Here is a 19,529-nt window from a genome sequence, read left to right as displayed (position 1 = left end):
CCATTTGTGAGCAATCATTCCTGTTACTTTCAGTACAGTTATGCTCTTTGCTGTCAGGTGGGTTGTCCTGGATTAGAGCAGAGAGACAGGCACCACCCACCTGTCAGCAGAGATCATAATTGGGCCAAAAATATCAACAGTGATTGCTCAGGAACTGCGGGGTGTATAGAAAACTACGGCAGAGTCAGTAGAACTGCATCTTCTGCTCCATGATGCAAAAAGTTGGTGGAGGTTGTGAATTTTTTTTTTTTTTTTTTTTTTTAGAAGGGGTCAGAATGGCTTATGAAAAAAAAAAAGCCTTAAAGGGGCTCTATCACTAGGAAAAGTCATTTTTAACTGATCACACCTTTGCATAGCCCTTAGAAAGTCTATTTCACACCTACCTTTTGTATGTAGATTGCCTCAGTGGTTTCTGAATAAGTCCGTTTATATTCATATGCTAATTAGACTAGTGCACGATAAAAGGTGCACACCTCTCCTATTGTCTTCTATGGGAGACGGCTCCTGCTGCTGATGACTCGCTTCCTGTTTGCTTCACACACATAGAAGATAATGGGAGAGAGGAGGCTGCTGGGAACTTCCTGTACTGACTGGAGGCTCATTAGCATATGAATAAAAACGGACTTATTCAGAGACCACTGAAGCAATCTACATACAAAAGGTAAGTGTGGAATAGACTTTCTAAAGCCTATGCAAGCATGTGTTTAGATAAAAATGACTTTTCCCAGTGATAGAGCCCCTTTAAAGGATTTGTCTAGGACCTAAAAAGGTGAATAAGGATGACCTATTCCTAAGATGGCGAACCTTTTAGAGGCCGAGTGCCCAAACTGCAAACCAAAACCCACTAATGTATCACAAAGTGCCAACATAAGACTTTAACCTTAATAATGTACGGATCCACAATTGCAGACATTTATGAACCTGCAAAATATGGTCATGTGAATGGGGCTTTATAGAGCTTTCTGCTTCACAGTGGCCCCCACACAGTACAATCAGCTCCACAGTGGCCCCCACACAGTACAATCAGCTCCACAGTGGCCCCCACACAGTACAATCAGCTCCACAGTGGCCCCCACACAGTACAATCAGCTCCACAGTAGCCTCCACACAGTATAATCTGCTGCACAGTGGCCTCCACACAGTATAATCTGCTGCACAGTGGCCTCCACACAGTATAATCTGCTCCACAGATGGGTGCCCAAAGAGAGGGCTCTGAGTGCCACCTCTGGCATCCGTGCCATAGGTTCGCCACCACGGACCTATACACAGGCCTGCTCCTATTCAAGTGTATGGAAGCAAAGCTGTATTTACCTGCTTACAGTGTACGGAGCTCTGTACACTGTAGCAGTGGCTTTAGGAACTGCAGCTTTACCCCCATTCACTTGAATAAGAGAAGAGCTGGTTCCAGCTGTATACCTGGTATTCGGCTTCAGGTACTAAAACATGACTGGTGCAAGGTCTGGGTGTTGTGCCGCCTTCAATGACCCTGTGCTCTTAATTTTGGAAATTACTGTTTAACCCCAAATAACTGGTTTTACCTGTAGAGAATACAGACTCCCATCACGGCACACATTGGATCCAGCATAAGCCAAACCGATGACAGGCTGGCGCTGAATATCCCCAATCTAATAAAGAAAGGCGAGAAGGATTCTCAAGTGTTTATATCTGGACACTCTATATAACTGCATCGCCCTAACTCAAAATTCTACAAAAATTTCCACCAGAAAAATCATTTCAGAATCGGTAATAACTGTGCAATATTGAATCAACTTTTCTTTTATAAACCATGGAAAAAAAATGGCTTAAAATATATCCACAAATAGACACAGAATCCCTACACATACTCGGGATGAGGAATAATGTATTAAACAGGCGCCGCTGGAATATTAGTTTTATATCCCTTACTAAAAACAGTTTTAAATAAAATAAACGCAGACGTGGTAATACGGCCAAAACTTTCAGAAAAAATGTTTTGTTGCAAACAAACATGGAAGATTTAGCAGAGCGGTTTTCCAAAAATGCTGGGGGCCGATGACTGGTTTCCGAAACCGACAAAGACATTAAGTTTAGTTTAGCTCCCAGGCTGGTGCCGGGGCCACCATGTCATCGGACGAGAGCCAAAGGCCGCCGCTGAGATTTCATGGTTCCCCCCAAAAAAATGTGTTTACTGACGACCAACATGTTCAACACAGGGAAGTATTGACCGAGTATATACAGTTCCAGAATACTTGCCTGGTGGGGTCCAGAAGGAGATTACTAAGATTACTCACCTTGTGGTTATTATGGGTGTGCCACTTGGAAATTATTTTTATGTCGGGATAAGAACAAGTGGCTGCTGCAGACAGTAAATTATAATATTATTGTAGGTAGGTCCAAACCAAATGTGACTGGGTGGAATATCCATTGCTCAGCGGTTTTCTATATCTGGGCTACAATGTTGTGTGGTTACTTACAGCATTGCCAAACTTTGTCCGGAATTGGTCAATTACTGTAAAATTAACCTCCAGTTTATGGACTGCAACAAAGAAAATATACAAAATGTGCTAAATTACAGCTCGGTGGAAAATGTAACATGAATAATATAGCAACAATAGACATGACAAAGGTAGGAGAGAAAAAAAAAGGGAATTTCTTATTGAAATCTAATTGTTTAATATAAAAAAAAGGGCTCAAGTAATTTTTTTGCCCCACATGTTAGTAATGGTGGGTAGTACAATGTAGTAGTATAATATAAATTTATATACACACTTCCCCCCCAAAGTAATATAACGCTACTTAAATAATTTACCGACAGCTTTATAGTGCAGTTATGTGCTCCCCTCTGGAGCACTGACCATCTTCAATGGTCTTTATTCATCAGAATTCCCTCTATGCCGGTTTTATTGCGTTAAATGTGCATCACAAGACCCAATCTGTGTTTTGCCCCCCCCCCACATCGTTCAAATGTGGACAGAACTTTAAGCAGATTGGGGAGGGCCAAGATGGGGAGCCCGGTCTTGAGCTTCACTATAACTCACTCCAGGTTTGTGACACAAGTTAGAACGGAAATCTACACCAGTTCAGCTGGCATCGATTTCCATTTTAGCACAGGGATGTCTGATTAAAGGGATCCTATCAATAAACCTAATTTTTTTCTGGGTACCACGTAGGAATAGCCTTAAGAAAGGCTACTCGTCTCCTACCTTTAGATGTCTTCTCCGAGCCGCCGGTATATAATCTGGTTTTCGTCGGTATGCAAACGAGTTCTCTCACAGCACTGGGGGCGTTCCCAATGCTGCGAGAGAACTCTCCAGCGCCACCTCCATCTTCTTCAGGAACGGGTCTTCTTCGCGTCTTCTTCCGGCGGTGGCTTTAAACTTCTAGGCCTTGAGCCTAGGGCAAAGCTGACTGTGCATGCCACAAGAAAATGGCTGCTTACACAGGCCTAGAAGTTTAAAGCCATCGTCGGAAGAAGACGCGAAGAAGACCCATTCCTGAAGAAGATGAAGGCGGTGCTGGAGAGTTCTCCTACGTGGTACCCTCCAAAAAATTAGTTTTAATGATAGGATCCCTTTAATAAAGGGGGTCATTTATTAAGGCTTTTGGACCTTTACTTGGCTTAGTTTGCCCGTTTTTTCCTGAATTTCCATTTTTTGATTTATTATTCATTTGCACCTTTTTTCTCAGCAAAATCACTCCCTTCTTTATATGGATATTTTTTGGGGGAACTTTTTCAAAGCATTTACAATATGTGCCTATAGGAAAAAAAAAAAAAAAGCATAAATGCACTCCAGTACATGGATAATGTAAAGAACGCCAAACTATCTGACAGCGCTGGAATTACAATTTGCATATGGTAATTTGCATATGGTAATTTTTTGGGGGGAGCAAGCCAAAAAAGGTGCAAAAAGTTGCACACATGATAAATGACACCCAGTGTATCTGGAACTGTACATAAATTGCTATTGACTATCATGTGACATCTAGATGTAGCATTGTCTGGGCAAAACCTGTACCTGTATCTTTGTACATACCTGCAGTCTTTATAGCTTGCATGTCTGGATGACACCTGGCCCTTCTTTTTACATCTTGGACCTCTTTAGCCATCTGAAATGGAGCAGCCTTGGCTCTAGAAAAGAAAAAGTTACACATATGAGACCTAAGTGTTGTCCTCATCTTACCCTGAATATTTATTAGGAAGCAAAAGCAAAGCGATATTTCTATTTCTGTCTGTTAAACAGCTATAACTTTTATTCACTGAGTCAATGATGTGATTTTTTTTGCAGCACTTTTCCCTGTAAACAATGCAGGCTTCTCTTATTTTTATAGACGCAATGTATGCCAATTTATTTATTTATTTATTTATTTATTTATTTATTTTTTAGAACTAGGCTTATATTTTGAAAAAAAAACAAAAAAAACAAAATAAAACCTTTTTAAAATTTTTTAGCTATTTTTATCTGATAAAAATATAGCATTATTTCTAAATGGACTTTATTAGTGCCTGTCATTGTACCATACATTTTGATATGTTACATGTCTAGTGTTTTTGGGAGGGTGTCTTGTAGTTTTTATTTATTTTTATTTATTTTTTTTACGCCTTTTATTTTGATTTTCTGCTTTGCCCTCTCAAAGTTGAGAAAAGATCACAATGGAGACCTAGTGCCAATGTCTACACTGCGGAGAGCCAGCATCAAGGCCCAGTATCTTTTCTGAAAAGAAAAAAAAAAAAAAACCTGAAATATAAAACTTCAAATCACCCCCCTCTACCTAGATCTCAAATATAAATACAGATATAATCACATTAGGTATCCCTGTGTGCAAAAAATCCCAAACTAACCAAACTACATGAACGTGGTTGCAAGAAGGAAAAAAAAAAAAATTAAAAAAAATGTCAAAACATCTGAACCTCCATTTTTTGCTGTTTCTCAATTTTATTTTATTTTTATTTATTTTTTTTTTTAAATTGACCTATTCCCTAAAATAGCAATAAATAGAAATACAACTGGCCCTGAAGAGAAAAAAAAACAAAAACAAAACCAAAAACAGAGCTTAAGGCAACCCCACATACAAAAACAAAGAAGTTACGGTTGTCAGATTATGGCAACTCCAAGAAAAATTTCTATTTTTGAAAGTTTTGGACTTTTGTTAAGATGTTAAAACAGAAATTATATGAATTTGGCAATACCGTAGTTATCATGGCCCGCCAAATACAGGTAACATCTTATTTTGGCTGTAAAATGAACGCTGTAAAAACACAACCCATAAGAAAATGGTGCAGGTGCTTTTTTTTTTATAAATTTCCCCGTCCATTTGGAATTTTTTTTTTTTTTTGCAGATTCCCAGTACATTGTACAGAATATTAAATGGTACCACTATGACGTACAACCCACAAATAATAAGCACTCATACAGCTCTGTGAATGGAAAAATAAAGTTATGGCTTTTGGAAAGTAAAAAAAATTGCTGCGGCAGGAAGGGGTTAAATATTGGCTGATACCTGGTCTCCCAGGAGATCATCTGGATTGCAACGTTCATATGCTTGGAACTGACCTGTGATCGGTCCCTATGACCAATGAACTTAGTGTACATCTATATGGGTCCCTGGTGTTGGACCCCCATGGTTGTTTAATTGATGGTCTATCATAAGAATAAGCCATCAGTTCCACAAAACCCCTTAACAAATACATGGAGTAGCATTTTGATGTTTCTCACCTTTCTCTTGTGGTGGATTTGCCTTTTGATTCCATTTCGAGACATTTTTTTCTATCTGTATCAATCTGTAATTCCACTGAAGTCATGATAATAAGAGATATAAAACACTACTATAATGCTACTAATACAACGTCTATACTACTTGGAAAAAAACACTTTGGACCTGAACAGATGTGGCCATGCATTTTAAACAAAAACAGTTATCATTTACTGTACACATTTGATAAGTTTTTACCAATTGCACCCATGCTAAGGACACAGAGAGCAGCAAAGCATGTGCTCACTCTGGTACAGAAATGCTGCAAATTTTCACTACATATTGTAGCACCTTTTAGGGTAAGTTCACATAGGGTTTTTTGGTCAGGATTTTGAGGCCGTGTCTGCCTCAAAATCCTGACCAAAAAGACGGCTCCCATTGAATAAAAAAATAAATAAATAAATAAATAAATTTGATGATATTCTAATTTATTGAGATGCACTTGTATGCATGCATCACATACTAGGGCCATTCTGACTGGAAGCAATACCCTATAGGCACCATTCCCACTGGATGAAACCTAGTTTTAAATGGAAAGACCTGTTTCTATAAAATAAACAGATGGCTCAGAGGTCATTTTTAGAAAACTTCACACATGCCTTGTGTCCATTGTATTCTCAGCTTAGGATAGGCCAATAATGTTAGGTCTGCGAGGGTCTGACACCAGGGACCCCCACAGATCACCTCTACTGGGACAGCACGGCTCTCAGTAATGTTTACATACCGCGAACCACACTGCTCAATTGCCGTACAAGCTGTAGTGGCGAGTGTAGGTATTGCAGCAATATCCCATAGACTTCAATTTAGAAACAAAGTATTGTTGCAGCTCTACAAAATAATGAGTAGCCAACTGTGATACATATCAACATTATACCTCCATTTCCCCATAATACAGAAAAATTACCATTTAAGATTTCAGGTGCAAAATACAGGTGAACCCCAGTCATAGTTGTGTTTGTCGTCAAATCCTTAACTGCAAAATATAGAAATAGGTTCAGAGAAAAAAAGAAATATTACAAAATTATTAACAGCTTATAGAGGTCAGCATTAAATATCAATTTTTGTGATTTTTGTTAACATATCCCATCACATGTAACCAGAATGTAAATGGAATAGTGTCACACTTCCTGTTCTGTAGAGATCACTTCTCAGCAATCACATCATTATAATCATAGGCAGGATTACAATGACACATTAACACCTACATAACACAAGATCCACTATTCACAGTAGGTGACTGTCACTACTTATCTAATGCCCATCCGTGAACATGTCACAAACCATGCCCACAACCCCCTCCCAAGTCAGCGAGTCATCTCCAGTTTAGTTTTCTATGGTCCATGTGGCTGCTGCAAAACATATCTCCAGATGCTGTTAGCAACAGCTCATCTAAAAAAAAGTCTGGCTCCATAATCCTGATCAGAAAACATTTAAAAAAATCTTCATTAAATACAATCCCAATTCCCAAAAAAAAAAAGAAGAGTAAACAAGAATGCAATAATTTTGAAATCTCATATAACCATATTTTATTCACAATCCTATTAATATTATAAATGTGAAAGTTTGTGAGTTTGTGGGTTTGTGAGTTTGTGTGTTTGGATGTTCGTTCCTCAATCACCGAAAAACCGCTCCACCGATTTGGCTCAAATTTTCCACAAACATAGTTACTACACTGGATTGCGCAATAGGTGATTTTTCGTCACAATAACGCACATACGTTTTTCCCACGACCCACACAAACATCCAACTCACATCACCATCTCTGCAAAATCACACACTTTGGCCCATAGCAAGCCCCTAGACTTCACATTCCTCTCTACAACCTAGCCCCTAACCACACACAATCACATTCACATATACTTCAGCACTTTCACACTCACCTTCACCATCCTGCAAGAGCCGACCTGTTTCACTCTCCGGCTCAGCCATCTTTACTGACCCCCACCACTGGGAGGATCCGCGGCTCCGCCCACCAGACTACTCCACTCTCTTCACACACTGTCACGAACATGGTGGCTGGCCGCATGGTTCCATACGCCGCTCATATGCTGGCCGCCACACATTTCCTCAGGCCGGCATACCATACAGCAGCGGAACCTGGCCGAACACGGCCAGTCGCATGTAACCCCCGTACTCTGCGGCTGGGAACACAGACGCCTCGGGTAACACCACGCATGACTGCTGAAGCTGCAGCCGAGACACACACAGCTCCCCGGCATCATCATGGTAAGTGTTGTGGGGACACTGATCGGCAGGTTGCTTAGCGGAGGCGGGGGGTTACAACAGGTGGTGTGTAATGGGGGGTGGGGGTGGTAGTGGTTAGGGAGGGGTTCTGCTGGGGGGGAAATTGTACCACAGGGCCGAGGGTGCATAGAGGGGGGGGGCCCAGATTGCACATGTGGAAGGGAGGGGGGGGTTACGGTTACCGGAGTCACGGGTGGCTGGTGCTGGGGGAAAGGGGGAGATGTAGGAGGTCACTGTAATCTCTATATGGGGGCAGGGGGCCGGGGGAGCGGGTGGTTGGTAAGGGCAGGGCCGGGGACGCAGGTAGTGGGAAAGAGGGGGGCTGAGGTGCAGCAGCAAGGCCGTTGCCTCCCGACCCACCATCCTGTAGGAGGGGCACGCCGCAGCCGCAAGGAAAGGGACGTGGGGGGCCACGGACCGCGCTGCAGGTGGTTCGCGCCAGGGTCAGGAGGGCTGCGGAGGAAGTTGCGGGTAGGAGGGGACAACAAACTTGAGGGCAGAGATGGGGGAACAAGAAATATAAGTAGTTCACCGCCACCGCCAACCCGTAGACGAAGTCGCGGGTAACTGCTAGTAGAACATATAATACACATCAGAAGTTGAATGTTACCCAAGAGAACACAGACGGGGGTATATGTTGATCTAAAACCTCCATATACTGCTCAGTATTGATAACGCCTTTAAGCTGGCCCTGCCATAGGCACTAGTTGTAACCCTTGCTTTTGTACTGTGCTCTGATAGAAACCTCGATGATCCCTCACCTCTTGAATACGCAGGACACCAAGTATAAGGTTTACATAAAGAATTTTACATTTTGATTCATCTGACCACAGAACAGTTCTCCAGTCCAGATGTGTTCTGTGATCTATAGGGAATAAAAAATGGTTACATGACATTTCCACATTATTGTATTATTTTCTATACATTTTACTCCCCGTCCCATCGTTTTTTGTAAAAAGGGTTGTAAAAAAAACTAAAAAAACAACAAAAAACCCATAATATCCGGTTTCTTGTAGCTGCCGTCTTTGCAATGATGTTTTAAAGCTTCATTGCAGAGTTGCTTGTCTGAGGTCTTAAAGATATCAGGCAGATAAGATTATATTATGGGCCTCATTTATCAAAACTGTCTCAGATTTTTAATAGAGATGAGCGAACAGTGTTCTATCGAACTCATGTTCGATCGGATATTAGGCTGTTCGGCATGTTCGAATCGAATCGAACACCGCGTGGTAAAGTGCGCCATTACTCGATTCCCCTCCCACCTTCCCTGGCGCCTTTTTTGCTCCAATAACAGCGCAGGGTAGGTGGGACAGGAACTACGACATCGGTGACGTTGAAAAAAGTAGGAAAAACCCATTGGCTGCCGAAAACATGTGACCTCTAATTTAAAAGAACAGCGCCGCCCAGGTTCGCGTCATTCTGAGCTTGCAATTCACCGGGGACGGAGGTTTCCGTCCAGCTAGCTAGGGCTTAGATTCTGGGTAGGCAGGGACAGGCTAGGATAGGAAGGAGAAGACAACCAACAGCTCTTGTAAGAGCTAAATTCCAGGGAGAAGCTTGTCAGTGTAACGTGGCACTCACGGGCTCAATCGCCGCAACCCAGCTTTCCCAGGATCCTGAATGGAATACACTGACAGTGTATTCCCGTATACCCGATATATACCCCCGATACCCGTTCCAACGGTGTGCCCCCCCACCTTCACCTCAGAAATACCCTGCAAGTCCCCTAGCAATAGAATTGGGGCTATATACACCCACAATTTTTGCTACTGGTATACAGTGCCATTGTCTGACTGGGAATTCAAATATATTGGGGTTACGTGCACCCACAATTTTTGCTACTGGTATATAGTGCCAGTTTCTGACTGGGAATTCAAAGAATATATTGGTTATGTGCACCCACAACTTTTGCTACTGGTATATAGTGCCATTGTCTGACTGGTAATTCAAAGAATATATTGGGGTTACGTGCACCCACAATTTTTGCTACTGGTATATAGTGCCATTGTCTCACTGGGAATTCAAAGAATATATTGGGGTTACGTGCACCCACAATTTTTGCTACTGGTATATAGTGCCAGTTTCTGACTGGGAATTCAAAGAATATATTGGTTATGTGCACCCACAATTTTTGCTACTGGTATATAGTGCCATTGTCTGACTGGTAATTCAAATAATATATTGGGGTTACGTGCACCCACAATTTTTGCTACTGGTATATAGTGCCATTGTCTGACTGGTAATTCAAAGAATATATTGGGGTTATGTGCACCCACAATTTTTGCTACTGGTATATAGTGCCATTGTCTGACTAGGAATTCAAAGAATATATTGGGGTTACGTGCACCCACAATTTTTGCTACTGGTATATAGTGCCATTGTCTGACTGGGAATTCAAAGAATATATTGGGGTTACGTGCACCCACAATTTTTGCTACTGGTATATAGTGCCATTGTCTGACTGGGAATTCAAAGAATATATTGGGGTTATGTGCACCCACAATTTTTGCTACTGGTATATAGTGCCATTGTCTCACTGGGAATTCAAAGAATATATTGGGGTTACGTGCACCCACAATTTTTGCTACTGGTATATAGTGCCATTGTCTGACTGGGAATTCAAAGAATATATTGGGGTTACGTGCACCCACAATTTTTTCTACTGGTATATAGTGCCATTGTCTGACTGGGAATTCAAAGAATATATTGGGGTTACGTGCACCCACAATTTTTGCTACTGGTATATAGTGCCATTGTCTGACTGGGAATTCAAAGAATATATTGGGGTTACGTGCACCCACAATTTTTGCTACTGGTATATAGTGCCATTGTCTCACTGGGAATTCAAAGAATATATTGGGGTTACGTGCACCCACAATTTTTGCTACTGGTATATAGTGCCATTGTCTGACTGGGAATTCAAATATATTGGGGTTACGTGCACCCACAATTTTTGCTACTGGTATATAGTGCCAGTTTCTGACTGGGAATTCAAAGAATATATTGGTTATGTGCACCCACAACTTTTGCTACTGGTATATAGTGCCATTGTCTGACTGGTAATTCAAAGAATATATTGGGGTTACGTGCACCCACAATTTTTGCTACTAGTATATAGTGCCATTGTCTGACTGGGAATTCAAAGAATATATTGGGGTTACGTGCACCCACAATTTTTGCTACTGGTATATAGTGCCATTGTCTCACTGGGAATTCAAAGAATATATTGGGGTTACGTGCACCCACAATTTTTGCTACTGGTATATAGTGCCAGTTTCTGACTGGGAATTCAAAGAATATATTGGTTATGTGCACCCACAATTTTTGCTACTGGTATATAGTGCCATTGTCTGACTGGTAATTCAAAGAATATATTGGGGTTATGTGCACCCACAATTTTTGCTACTGGTATATAGTGCCATTGTCTGACTAGGAATTCAAAGAATATATTGGGGTTACGTGCACCCACAATTTTTGCTACTGGTATATAGTGCCATTGTCTCACTGGGAATTCAAAGAATATATTGGGGTTACGTGCACCCACAATTTTTGCTACTGGTATATAGTGCCAGTTTCTGACTGGGAATTCAAAGAATATATTGGTTATTTGCACCCACAATTTTTGATACTGGTATATAGTGCCATTTTCTGACTGGTAATTCAAAGAATATATTGGGGTTACGTGCACCCACAATTTTTGCTACTGGTATATAGTACCATTATCTGACTGGTAATTCAAAGAATATATTGGGGTTACGTGCACCCACAATTTTTGCTACTGGTATATAGTGCCATTGTCTCACTGGGAATTCAAAGAATATATTGGGGTTACGTGCACCCACAATTTTTGCTACTGGTATATAGTGCCATTGTCTGACTGGGAATTCAAAGAATATATTGGGGTTATGTGCACCCACAATTTTTGCTACTGGTATATAGTGCCAGTTTCTGATTGGGAATTCAAAGAATATATTGGGGTTACGTGCACCCACAATTTTTGCTACTGGTATATAGTGCCATTGTCTGACTGGGAATTCAAAGAATATATTGGGGTTACGTGCACCCACAATTTTTGCTACTGGTATATACTGCCATTGTCTGACTGGGAATTCAAAGAATATATTGGGGTTACGTGCACCCACAATTTTTGCTACTGGTATATAGTGCCATTGTCTGACTGGTAATTCAAAGAATATATTGGTTATGCGCACCCACAATTTTTGCTACTGGTATATAGTGCCATTGTCTCACTGGGAATTCAAAGAATATATTGGGGTTACGTGCACCCACAATTTTTGCTACTGGTATATAGTGCCAGTTTCTGACTGGGAATTCAAAGAATATATTGGTTATTTGCACCCACAATTTTTGCTACTGGTATATAGTGCCATTGTCTGACTGGTAATTCAAAGAATATATTGGGGTTACGTGCACCCACAATTTTTGCTACTGGTATATAGTGCCATTGTCTGACTGGGAATTCAAAGAATATATTGGGGTTACGTGCACCCACAATTTTTGCTACTGGTATATAGTGCCATTGTCTGACTGGGAATTCAAAGAATATATTGGGGTTACGTGCACCCACAATTTTTGCTACTGGTATATAGTGCCATTGTCTGACTGGGAATTCAAAGAATATATTGGGGTTATGTGCACCCACAATTTTTGCTACTGGTATATAGTGCCATTGTCTGACTGGGAATTCAAAGAATATATTGGGGTTACGTGCACCCACAATTTTTGCTACTGGTATATAGTGCCATTGTCTGACTGGGAATTCAAAGAATATATTGGGGTTACGTGCACCCACAATTTTTTCTACTGGTATATAGTGCCATTGTCTGACTGGGAATTCAAAGAATATATTGGGGTTACGTGCACCCACAATTTTTTCTACTGGTATATAGTGCCATTGTCTGACTGGGAATTCAAAGAATATATTGGGGTTACGTGCACCCACAATTTTTGCTACTGGTATATAGTGCCAGTTTCTGACTGGGAATTCAAAGAATATATTGGTTATTTGCACCCACAATTTTTGCTACTGGTATATAGTGCCATTGTCTGACTGGTAATTCAAAGAATATATTGGGGTTACGTGCACCCACAATTTTTGCTACTGGTATATAGTGCCATTGTCTGACTGGGAATTCAAAGAATATATTGGGGTTACGTGCACCCACAATTTTTGCTACTGGTATATAGTGCCATTGTCTCACTGGGAATTCAAAGAATATATTGGGGTTACGTGCACCCACAATTTTTGCTACTGGTATATAGTGCCATTGTCTGACTGGGAATTCAAATATATTGGGGTTACGTGCACCCACAATTTTTGCTACTGGTATATAGTGCCAGTTTCTGACTGGGAATTCAAAGAATATATTGGTTATGTGCACCCACAACTTTTGCTACTGGTATATAGTGCCATTGTCTGACTGGTAATTCAAAGAATATATTGGGGTTACGTGCACCCACAATTTTTGCTACTAGTATATAGTGCCATTGTCTGACTGGGAATTCAAAGAATATATTGGGGTTACGTGCACCCACAATTTTTGCTACTGGTATATAGTGCCATTGTCTCACTGGGAATTCAAAGAATATATTGGGGTTACGTGCACCCACAATTTTTGCTACTGGTATATAGTGCCAGTTTCTGACTGGGAATTCAAAGAATATATTGGTTATGTGCACCCACAATTTTTGCTACTGGTATATAGTGCCATTGTCTGACTGGTAATTCAAATAATATATTGGGGTTACGTGCACCCACAATTTTTGCTACTGGTATATAGTGCCATTGTCTGACTGGTAATTCAAATATATTGGGGTTATGTGCACCCACAATTTTTGCTACTGGTATATAGTGCCATTGTCTGACTAGGAATTCAAAGAATATATTGGGGTTACGTGCACCCACAATTTTTGCTACTGGTATATAGTGCCATTGTCTGACTGGGAATTCAAAGAATATATTGGGGTTACGTGCACCCACAATTTTTGCTACTGGTATATAGTGCCATTGTCTGACTGGGAATTCAAAGAATATATTGGGGTTATGTGCACCCACAATTTTTGCTACTGGTATATAGTGCCATTGTCTCACTGGGAATTCAAAGAATATATTGGGGTTACGTGCACCCACAATTTTTGCTACTGGTATATAGTGCCATTGTCTGACTGGGAATTCAAAGAATATATTGGGGTTACGTGCACCCACAATTTTTTCTACTGGTATATAGTGCCATTGTCTGACTGGGAATTCAAAGAATATATTGGGGTTACGTGCACCCACAATTTTTTCTACTGGTATATAGTGCCATTGTCTGACTGGGAATTCAAAGAATATATTGGGGTTACGTGCACCCACAATTTTTGCTACTGGTATATAGTGCCAGTTTCTGACTGGGAATTCAAAGAATATATTGGTTATTTGCACCCACAATTTTTGCTACTGGTATATAGTGCCATTGTCTGACTGGTAATTCAAAGAATATATTGGGGTTACGTGCACCCACAATTTTTGCTACTGGTATATAGTGCCATTGTCTGACTGGGAATTCAAAGAATATATTGGGGTTACGTGCACCCACAATTTTTGCTACTGGTATATAGTGCCATTGTCTCACTGGGAATTCAAAGAACATATTGGGGTTACGTGCACCCACAATTTTTGCTACTGGTATATAGTGCCATTGTCTGACTGGGAATTCAAATATATTGGGGTTACGTGCACCCACAATTTTTGCTACTGGTATATAGTGCCAGTTTCTGACTGGGAATTCAAAGAATATATTGGTTATGTGCACCCACAACTTTTGCTACTGGTATATAGTGCCATTGTCTGACTGGTAATTCAAAGAATATATTGGGGTTACGTGCACCCACAATTTTTGCTACTAGTATATAGTGCCATTGTCTGACTGGGAATTCAAAGAATATATTGGGGTTACGTGCACCCACAATTTTTGCTACTGGTATATAGTGCCATTGTCTCACTGGGAATTCAAAGAATATATTGGGGTTACGTGCACCCACAATTTTTGCTACTGGTATATAGTGCCAGTTTCTGACTGGGAATTCAAAGAATATATTGGTTATGTGCACCCACAATTTTTGCTACTGGTATATAGTGCCATTGTCTGACTGGTAATTCAAAGAATATATTGGGGTTATGTGCACCCACAATTTTTGCTACTGGTATATAGTGCCATTGTCTGACTAGGAATTCAAAGAATATATTGGGGTTACGTGTACCCACAATTTTTGCTACTGGTATATAGTGCCATTGTCTCACTGGGAATTCAAAGAATATATTGGGGTTACGTGCACCCACAATTTTTGCTACTGGTATATAGTGCCAGTTTCTGACTGGGAATTCAAAGAATATATTGGTTATTTGCACCCACAATTTTTGATACTGGTATATAGTGCCATTGTCTGACTGGTAATTCAAAGAATATATTGGGGTTACGTGCACCCACAATTTTTGCTACTGGTATATAGTACCATTATCTGACTGGTAATTCAAAGAATATATTGGGGTTACGTGCACCCACAATTTTTGCTACTGGTATATAGTGCCATTGTCTCACTGGGAATTCAAAGAATATATTGGGGTTACGTGCACCCACAATTTTTGCTACTGGTATATAGTGCCATTGTCTGACTGGGAATTCAAAGAATATATTGGGGTTATGTGCACCCACAATTTTTGCTACTGGTATATAGTGCCAGTTTCTGATTGGGAATTCAAAGAATATATTGGGGTTACGTGCACCCACAATTTTTGCTACTGGTATATAGTGCCATTGTCTGACTGGGAATTCAAAGAATATATTGGGGTTACGTGCACCCACAATTTTTTCTACTGGTATATAGTGCCATTGTCTGACTGGGAATTCAAAGAATATATTGGGGTTACGTGCACCCACAATTTTTGCTACTGGTATATAGTGCCAGTTTCTGACTGGGAATTCAAAGAATATATTGGTTATGTGCACCCACAATTTTTGCTACTGGTATATAGTGCCATTGTCTGACTGGTAATTCAAAGAATATATTGGTTATGTGCACCCACAATTTTTGCTACTGGTATATAGTGCCATTGTCTCACTGGGTATTCAAAGAATATATTGGGGTTACGTGCACCCACAATTTTTGCTACTGGTATATAGTGCCAGTTTCTGACTGGGAATTCAAAGAATATATTGGTTATTTGCACCCACAATTTTTGCTACTGGTATATAGTGCCATTGTCTGACTGGTAATTCAAAGAATATATTGGGGTTACGTGCACCCACAATTTTTGCTACTGGTATATAGTGCCATTGTCTGACTGGGAATTCAAAGAATATATTGGGGTTACGTGCACCCACAATTTTTGCTACTGGTATATAGTGCCATTGTCTCACTGGGAATTCAAAGAATATATTGGGGTTATGTGCACCCACAATTTTTGCTACTGGTATATAGTGCCAGTTTCTGACTGGGAATTCAAAGAATATATTGGTTATGTGCACCCACATTTTTTGCTACTGGTATATAGTGCCATTGTCTGACTGGTAATTCAAAGAATATATTGGGGTTACGTGCACCCACAATTTTTGCTACTGGTATATAGTGCCATTGTCTGACTGGTAATTCAAAGAATATATTGGGGTTACGTGCACCCACAATTTTTGCTACTGGTATATAGTGCCATTGTCTGACTGGGAATTCAAAGAATATATTGGGGTTACGTGCACCCACAATTTTTGCTACTGGTATATAGTGCCAGTTTCTGACTGGGAATTCAAAGAATATATTGGTTATGTGCACCCACAATTTTTGCTACTGGTATATAGTGCCATTGTCTGACTGGGAAATCAAAGAATATATTGGGGTTACGTGCACCCACAATTTTTGCTACTGGTATATAGTGCCATTGTCTCACTGGGAATTCAAAGAATATATTGGGGTTACGTGCACCCACAATTTTTGCTACTGGTATATAGTGCCAGTTTCTGACTGGGAATTCAAAGAATATATTGGTTATGTGCACCCACAATTTTTGCTACTGCTATATAGTGCCATTGTCTGACTGGGAATTCAAAGAATATATTGGGGTTACGTGCACCCACAATTTTTGCTACTGCTATATAGTGCCATTGTCTGACTGGGAATTCAAAGAATATATTGGGGTTACGTGCACCCACAATTTTTGCTACTGGTATATAGTGCCATTGTCTGACTGGGAATTCAAAGAATATATTGGGGTTACGTGCACCCACAATTTTTGCTACTGGTATATAGTGCCATTGTCTCACTGGGAATTCAAAGAATATATTGGGGTTACGTGCACCCACAATTTTTGCTACTGGTATATAGTGCCAGTTTCTGACTGGGAATTCAAAGAATATATTGGTTATTTGCACCCACAATTTTTGCTACTGGTATATAGTGCCATTGTCTCACTGGGAATTCAAAGAATATATTGGGGTTACGTGCACCCACAATTTTTGCTACTGGTATATAGTGCCATTGTCTGACTGGGAATTCAAAGAATATATTGGGGTTACGTGCACCCACAATTTTTGCTACTGCTATATAGTGCCATTGTCTGACTGGGAATTCAAAGAATATATTGGGGTTACGTGCACCCACAATTTTTGCTACTGGTATATAGTGCCATTGTCTGACTGGGAATTCAAAGAATATATTGGGGTTACGTGCACCCACAATTTTTGCTACTGGTATATAGTGCCATTGTCTCACTGGGAATTCAAAGAATATATTGGGGTTACGTGCACCCACAATTTTTGCTACTGGTATATAGTGCCAGTTTCTGACTGGGAATTCAAAGAATATATTGGTTATTTGCACCCACAATTTTTGCTACTGGTATATAGTGCCATTGTCTCACTGGGAATTCAAAGAATATATTGGGGTTACGTGCACCCACAATTTTTGCTACTGGTATATAGTGCCATTGTCTGACTGGGAATTCAAAGAATATATTGGGGTTACGTGCACCCACAATTTTTGCTACTGGTATATAGTGCCATTGTCTCACTGGGAATTCAAAGAATATATTGGGGTTACGTGCACCCACAATTTTTGCTACTGGTATATAGTGCCAGTTTCTGACTGGGAATTCAAAGAATATATTGGTTATGTGCACCCACAATTTTTGCTACTGGTATATAGTGCCATTGTCTGACTGGGAATTCAAAGAATATATTGGGGTTACGTGCACCCACAATTTTTGCTACTGCTATATAGTGCCATTGTCTCACTGGGAATTCAAAGAATATATTGGGGTTACGTGCACCCACAATTTTTGCTACTGGTATATAGTGCCATTGTCTGACTGGAAATTCAAAGAATATATTGGGGTTACGTGCACCCACAATTTTTGCTACTGGTATATAGTGCCATTGTCTGACTGGGAATTCAAAGAATATATTGGGGTTATGTGCACCCACAATTTTTGCTACTGCTATATAGTGCCAATTTCTGACTGGGAATTCAAAGAATATATTGGGGTTATGTGCACCCACAATTTTTGCTACTGCTATATAGTGCCAGTTTCTGACTGGGAATTCAAAGAATATATTGGGGTTATGTGCACCCACAATTTTTGCTATTGGTATATAGTGCCAGTTTCTGACTGGGAATTCAAAAAATATATTGGGGTTACGTGCACCCACAATTTTTGCTACTGCTATATAGTGCCATTGTCTGACTGGGAATTCAAAGAATATATTGGGGTTACGTGCACCCACAATTTTTGCTACTGCTATATAGTGCCATTGTCTCACTGGGAATTCAAAGAATATATTGGGGTTACGTGCACCCACAATTTTTGCTACTGGTATATAGTGCCATTGTCTCACTGGGAATTCAAAGAATATATTGGGGTTACGTGCACCCACAATTTTTGCTACTGGTATATAGTGCCATTGTCTCACTGAGAATTCAAAGAATATATTGGGGTTATGTGCACCCACAATTTTTGCTACTGGTATATAGTGCCATTGTCTGACTGGTAATTCAAAGAATATATTGGGGTTATGTGCACCCACAATTTTTGCTACTGCTATATAGTGCCAGTTTCTGACTGGGAATTCAAAGAATATATTGGGGTTATGTGCACCCACAATTTTTGCTACTGCTATATAGTGCCAGTTTCTGACTGGGAATTCAAAGAATATATTGGGGTTATGTGCACCCACAATTTTTGCTATTGGTATATAGTGCCAGTTTCTGACTGGGAATTCAAAAAATATATTGGGGTTACGTGCACCCACAATTTTTGCTACTGCTATATAGTGCCATTGTCTGACTGGGAATTCAAAGAATATATTGGTTATGTGCACCCACAATTTTTGCTACTGGTATATAGTGCCATTGTCTGACTTGGAATTCAAAGAATATATTGGGGTTACGTGCACCCACAATTTTTGCTACTGGTATATAGTGCCATTGTCTGACTGGTAATTTAAAGAATTTATTGGGGTTACGTGCACCCACAATTTTTGCTACTGGTATATAGTGCCATTGTCTGA

At 40.2% G+C, this 19,529-nt stretch overlaps 1 protein-coding gene across 1 annotated transcript in view; it reads right to left on the bottom strand.

Annotated features, from left to right (window-relative positions):
• LOC142194316 (piRNA biogenesis protein EXD1-like) overlaps positions 1–19,529 on the bottom strand; it is a 48,628-nt gene that overhangs the window by 9,788 nt on the left and 19,311 nt on the right. The window contains exons 4-10 of the mRNA XM_075263785.1: positions 8,736–8,839; positions 7,812–7,917; positions 6,635–6,703; positions 5,694–5,769; positions 4,014–4,108; positions 2,454–2,515; positions 1,539–1,625 (exon numbers count right to left, since the gene is read on the bottom strand). Of these exons, the coding sequence (XP_075119886.1) occupies positions 1,539–1,625; positions 2,454–2,515; positions 4,014–4,108; positions 5,694–5,769; positions 6,635–6,703; positions 7,812–7,917; positions 8,736–8,839 (599 nt within the window). The remainder of the gene's footprint in view (positions 1–1,538; positions 1,626–2,453; positions 2,516–4,013; positions 4,109–5,693; positions 5,770–6,634; positions 6,704–7,811; positions 7,918–8,735; positions 8,840–19,529) is intronic.

Source organism: Leptodactylus fuscus, chromosome 1 (genome assembly GCF_031893055.1).
Source record: "Leptodactylus fuscus isolate aLepFus1 chromosome 1, aLepFus1.hap2, whole genome shotgun sequence".
In the NCBI taxonomy this organism is placed as follows: Eukaryota; Metazoa; Chordata; class Amphibia; order Anura; family Leptodactylidae; genus Leptodactylus; species Leptodactylus fuscus.
Note: the sequence above shows the minus strand (reverse complement) of the source record. Positions and strands in the feature narration are given on the sequence as shown.